This window comes from Convolutriloba macropyga, chromosome 5 (assembly GCF_964194025.1).
Source record: "Convolutriloba macropyga chromosome 5, txConMacr16.3, whole genome shotgun sequence".
Lineage (NCBI taxonomy): Eukaryota > Metazoa > Xenacoelomorpha > Acoela > Convolutidae > Convolutriloba > Convolutriloba macropyga.
Window position 1 is genome coordinate 66,302,589 of NC_134472.1, and position 6,501 is coordinate 66,309,089.

The following is a 6,501-nucleotide window of genomic DNA, read 5'->3' on the forward strand; positions in this document are numbered from 1 at the left end:
TTTTCACCAAATGGAAAAATTTGAAGAGCTGAACCAGGTACGTGTTAATGTTTGCCGACACTCGAATAAGAAACTGATTCCTTTCCGCATATCAAATAATCGAAACTTTAGTTTCAACCTGGATCTGCTCTTGCTAAGTGATGGTTCAATGCATCACTATGTCCTGATCACCAACATCAGGGGGCTTATCCATAAGTATCTTGGAAAAAACCAGCGCGTTGACAATCATTTGTGTCGTAACTGTTTCCATATCAGCACTTCATTGCATAGACATGGGAGACATGAAGAAATTTGTCATCAAAACACGCAAGCAATAATAAAAATGCCCAAAGTGGAACAGCAAATCTTTGAATTCAAAAACGTTCAAGCCCGATGGTTTGCGCCGATAGTTGGATTTTTCGATCTGGAGTCAATAATTGAACCAGTTGTCCACAATTACAACACACAACAAAAGTCAGTTACTAGGGCATTGGAGGAACATAAACCATGCAGCTATGCTCTTCTCTTCGTTGCTTTGAATGAAACAAAGCCATTTTACTTCGACCTCAAATGTGGTCCGAATGTCATGGTTGAATTTGTTAAGTCACTGGAGCAGATTGCTAGGGATATATACGATGTGAAACAACAACACAAAAATTTTTCCGGCGAACCAACAATCACTAAAGATGAGGCTACCATGTGCTGGATTTGTAAAACCGAACTAAATACATCTTCAAAAGATCCCACTGTTCCAGACCACTGTCACTTCACAGGAAAATTTCTGGGATGGGCACATGCGCAGTGCAACTTGAAACGCAAAACTTTAAACTTCACACCACTATTCGCTCACAACTTGGCAAACTACGACCTTCATCACGTAGTATTGGCACTGCAAAACCTGAATGAGAAAAATACAATTTCGGTGGTGCCAAGCACAAGTGAGAAATTCATCTCATTGCAAATTGGAGTGCATATGAAAACAACACAAAACAAGAAAGGTGTTTGGATCAGTCAGTATGAGTATATCAGACTATTGGACTCATTCAAATTCATGAATGCGTCGCTCGACAAGTTGGTGCAGAACCTGCCAGCTGATCAATTCACCTTATTGGAACAACATTTCTTATCTTGGCCAACGAAGTCGGTAAATTTGTTAAAACAAAAAGGCTCATTCCCTTATTGCTTCGTCGATAGCTTTGAAAAATTACAAGAGGCTCAGCTTCCCCCTCTCAATAAATGGACAAACAGTTTGCAGCAGTACGAGGTAACAGTGAGTGAAGATGAATACAAGCGAGCCATCGAAGTGTTCAATTTATTCGAGTGCCGGAACATTGGTGACTACTACAATTTGTATTTGACAACAGATGTGTTTCTCCTCGCTGCAGTAGTACTGTGTTTTCGAAAAGTTTGTTATGACACATATGGACTCGACTGCTGTCAGTACTACACCGCTTCCAACTTGTCAGGGGATGCAATGCTCAAAATATGCAATCCCAAACTACATCTTCTAAAAGAGAGAGAACACCTTGACATGGTTGAAAGTCTCATAAGAGGAGGCGTGAGCTCGGTTTACAGCAAGCGGCTTTGTCGCGCAAACAACAAGTTTTTTTCGGACTACAAACCAAAGAACATTTCTTCGTTTATAATAATGATCGACGCCAATAATCTGTACGGAGGAATCATGGAAAAATTCTCCCTACCCCTCCATGAATTCGAAATGTTTGACAAAAGTGAATGGACCAATGAGCAGGCCCAAGAAATTTTGCGCCGAATATTGAATACGCCTGATGACGATGAAGTGGGATACATAGTTGAAGTCGATTTAAGTTAACCCGACAGCCTGCACGATCTACATTCTGATTTTCCTTTGGCACCCACAAAAGAAGCGATTGATGAATGCTGGCTCAGCGAGTACCAAAGCAGCTTGTTGGCCGATATGCAAATTAAAAAACCACCGCAGGTGAAAATGCTCATTCGGACGCTGTTTGATAAACAAAATTACAAACTGCACTACCAAACTCTCAAACTCTATGTCGAACTAGGATTGGTTGTGACCAAGCTCCATAGAGTGCTTTCATTCAAACAGCAAAAGTGGCTCGCCCCATACGTGAAACTGAATACGGAAAAGCGAAAGCAAGCAAAGAATAAATTTGAGGAAGATTTTTTTAAATTGATGATTAATTCGTCCTTTGGAAAAACTTGTGAAGGAAAGCGAAACCGAATGAAAGTCAAATTAACCCGCACTGAAGAGGAAACGCTAAAGTGGACAGACAAGCCCGAGTACCAATCGTTAAAAATTATTAGTGAAGATCTTGTCACTGTATGCCTTCAGCAATCGGAAATACTTTGGGACAAGCCAACCATAGTGGGTGCCTGTATATTGGACTTGGCAAAGAAGTTCATGTTCGAGTTTCACTACAAAGTCATGAAGAAAAACTTTGACTGCAATTTGCTTTATTCAGACACAGACTCCTTCGTATATGAGGTGCGTTCACGAGACTTCTTTGCAGAACTACAGCGGAAAAAGTCGGTCGCTGAGCAGTTCGATTTCTCAAATTTTCCACCAGAACACCCCTTGTACAGCAGGGACAATGCCTTAGTCACGTTAAAGTTCAAAGACGAAATGGGAAGCAAGCAAATTGCAGAGTTTTGTGGTCTGAAGCCGAAGCTGTACTCAATCATGCTCGCTGAAGGCAAGTATAAGTCTTTTTTCAGTACCACTGTATCGCCATCCAAACGCAATCATTCTATAAAAACAAGCGCGCATTAGGCATTCAGATAGTTCAAGTTTTTTCTGCTGGCTGGAAAGCTCGGATGAATTGCAAATGATCAAGTTTTTTTTCAGGTCCTGCTAAGCAGTCAGCAAAAGGAGTGACAAAAGATGCCCGCCGCAGTATGACCCACGAGCTGTACAAACGAACTCTTTTGGGCGGCGAGGTGGTGCGTTTGCTGAACACTCGAATAGCTTCAAGCAACCACAGGCTCCACACAATTGCTGTAAACAAGAAGTCTTTGTCAGGCTACGATGACAAGCGGTTTATTATGAGTGACCAAGTTTCCATGCTGCCCTATGGTCATCGTTCGATACGAGAGGATATGTTCTTCAAGTCAATAATGAATGAGCCCGATTGGGGCGCGGATGACTCAGGCGAAAGCGAGCAGGAAAGCAAGCAGCAGGCTTCGGTAGCTGGGCAGCAGGCGCTGGAAAGCGAGCAGCAGCCGCAGGATTGCCAGCAGCAGGTGCTGGAAAGCAGGCAGCACCAGCAACAACAGTACAAAAACAAGCAGCAAACACAACAAACAACAAACATTCCACATTCAAGCAAAATTCTCAACACAAGTTTAAACTCAATTCCCGACCCAGGTTTTCACCAGCGAAATTATAGTGAGGACGAATTGAATCAAAATTTGGTAGATTTTGACAATTTGTCAGAGTTATCGGACAGTGGATCCTCTACAGACCCAGCTTGTGATGGTTTTATACTAAGTCAAGCGGTAGAATCAGACACAGAGAGTCAACAAGGGGAGCAAATGGCTCTACCAGATCACAGGCAAAATAAAAGTAAAAGACAAAACATGAGAAAAGCTAGAATTTTGAAGGCGAAAAAACGTCGAGCTGTGATAATGGACTCAAGTAGCGAAGATGAATAAACTAATACGTACCTCAGTGATGTAGTAGACTTTGTTGATTCTCTTCATCTTGGCTATGGAACAAAGAAAAAGGTAGTTCACTTCACCCCCGGTGAAGCTAAACAAAACCTTTTTCCCTCCTCGCTTATCTAATACCTTTAATTTTTTTATATATAAACTGTGGCACTCGTAAATTTTTGTGATGGTGGTGCTTGTTAATCAAGTTGGTTTCCGGGGTACTAAATCGGTCATCACAACCCCGAGTGCCTAGGTTGATCAAACGTGGTTCTTCCCCCTTCCGTCCCTGGTGTACTTTAGGCCTTGTGATGTCTAATTTATACTTTATATATATAATAGCTCAGTGGAGTTATGGTAATTGACGCTGTTGCTAAACGTTCTAAAAGCAAGTGTTGAGCACAAAACACACTGACACACATTGAGAGAGGCAGTTTTTTAAAAGCTTGCAATATATTCAAGTATCCCAGCCAGATTCTTCTAAAAGCCAAAGTTGCTACCATTTATCCGGTTCATATAAATAAAGGAATGATTTAAACAGAAAAAAAACGGATAGAGCATATAGTTCCTACCCTTAACCCATGCAATAACAAGTTTTTCTTACTCAATGGTTGCGTAGAGTGATATGAAGTTGTCCGTTTACACCCTCTTGAATAACTCTATCTTGAATATCAAAAATCCTCGGATTCCTGCACTTTCCACAGTGGCAAATATGGAGGTCAATGAACCCACGGTTGAAACACAATTTAATAGCTTAAACAAAAGAAAATTAAAACAGGTTTTCCTGCTTCATAGACTTTTTCAATCTATAACCAGAGTAATTTCAAAGTTAAGAGACCAACTCTGTTGAAACGTTCGTCAATGCTGTCATTTGACGAAATAACATTAAACAAATAGCAAATTCAGGAAACTCACGTCTTAGTGGAGTCTTCACATTTGGCGGAACCATCCTGAATGTGGTAGCAGATATCTATTAATGACAGGTGTCTGATCCTGACTGAAAAAACAGGTTCGTTCATTTAGTTGAACAAGATTTTTTTTTAATTGACCCCCACTCCCGCAAACAGATATAAGAAGCCTAATAAAACAAACCAAATGTATTCAACCTTAAAAAATGTCAGAATAGTCCTATGATTAACATCTATTAGTCGATAAAAATTACACGATATCCAAGGATTAAAAAGAGTTTGAAAAAATGATTATACCTCTTTCTAGTATTTTTGCTAGTTTCTACTATCAGTTCTCACCTTTATATATTCCATGGCAAACGTTTTCTTCCGTTGAAAATTGTAAAAGGGGGCTTGTGCTGCTCGAAAACTCGCGAATTTCTCAATTTGTTTCAGAAATTTTATCTAGAACTACACTACCATTTGTTTGAAATCTGTTGAAATCCCCTAACTCAAGAACTGTTTGGTGAAATTTCCCTCTACCCTCTTATTTACAGGACATTGTGAATTTACTTTCCTCCTCCCCCATCTTGGCCTCCACCTCCTCCCCCACCTCCACCTCCCCCACCTCCACCTCCTCCCCCACCTCCACCTCCTCCCCCACCTCCACCTCCCCCACCTTCACCTCCACCTCTTCCCCCACCTCCACTTCCTCCCCCACCTCCACCTCCCCCCCACTACTTAATGAAAATTATTCTGTTTGGAAAAAGAAAAGTATTGAGAAATTCGCTTTCGATTATTGACTGGTTTCCTGGAGATTGAAGATAAAGTGAGTGAGTCGATCAAAAGATAAACTGTTTCTTTCTCTGAATATTTAAGATCTGGCTTTATACTAACAAATTGATCAACTGATCCAGAGCTGCTTAAAGGAAAATGATAAAGTTTAATACTGGAGCACGATGTATCACACAATTTTGATCTAGACAATGTTTTTTTAACCCCCTTTATGTGTTTTTTTAAGCCAAAAATGTTTTCATGCTCGTTTCCCTGAGTCCCCCAAACCCTTTATTAGGTTGCCATAATCTTGAATTTTTGATCTGTCGTTAAATTTTTCTAAGATCTTGCCGCAAAAACCTAGTGGGGGACCAAAAAACCGAAAATTTGGAACATTTTTGGCTAAAAATCTGTTTAGGTTTTGTTAATATCGGATAAATGCACGCTTAAAATTTGCAAAAGTTAGCAGCGGCGAACAATAGAGCGTAGAAATGGCGAGATAAGCGGTATAAAAGTGGGACATATTAACGCGCCTTTGTCTAGCTCTGCTTAGTTTTTGGCGGGAAAGTTGCAAAAGTTGCAAAGAATTAGAACTGGTTTCAATTAGCCTAAGAAAATTTTAGACGAATAAAATAATAATATAGCACCGTAAAATCTTTAAAAAACTGACTAAAACCTAAAAATAAGTGGGGACATTTTATTCCAATTTCTAAGAAATTTAGACGTCCCACCCCGGTGTTGTTGGGCCGAGAAAATCAAGCTTCCAAAAATGTCCGTCCCCCCCCCCCCCCCCCCCGGTGAGGTTCTAGTCATTTTTTTATACTACTGTCGTGGGTCGTGACGCTTTCTGATATGTATACTTACTCCTTTAACATTCTTTTTGAAAAATGCCGGAGCCGCGGTTCTGAGCCGAGTTCTTCAAAACAATGATCTAATTAGAAATAGCTCCATGAACCTGATCAACTCTGTTCAAAGTTGGTTTCCTGTGAGTGAACTTCGTTTGTACATCAGCAACCGGGAAAAAATTGGCCAGGCCATCTGCCGCACCGGGAACTGCTATTAAATAATGCTCGGAGGGCGTGGAGAAGAGGAGGGAGGTATAAGCGGAAGTTGATTGAGTGGTTGTAATCAATTTTAGACGTCAGCGGTTTTTTTTAGTTAGGGCTTCAGATGATACTATCACTGAAGCGTATTAATATACTATAGAAACAAAACT

At 40.6% G+C, this 6,501-nt stretch overlaps 1 protein-coding gene across 1 annotated transcript; it reads left to right on the forward strand.

Annotated features, from left to right (window-relative positions):
* The first annotated feature begins 322 nt into the window (after positions 1–322).
* On the forward strand, positions 323–1,810 carry LOC142340467 (uncharacterized). The gene has a single exon (XM_075391042.1). The coding sequence runs from the start codon at positions 323–325 to the stop codon at positions 1,808–1,810; it is 1,488 nt and encodes a 495-aa protein (XP_075247157.1).
* The last annotated feature ends 4,691 nt before the right edge of the window (positions 1,811–6,501 follow it).

Bases quoted from the DNA above. Each gene is read 5' to 3' on its own strand.
- LOC142340467 (XM_075391042.1), top strand. From the start codon at position 323: ATGCCCAAAGTGGAACAGCAAATCTTTGAATTCAAAAACGTTCAAGCC.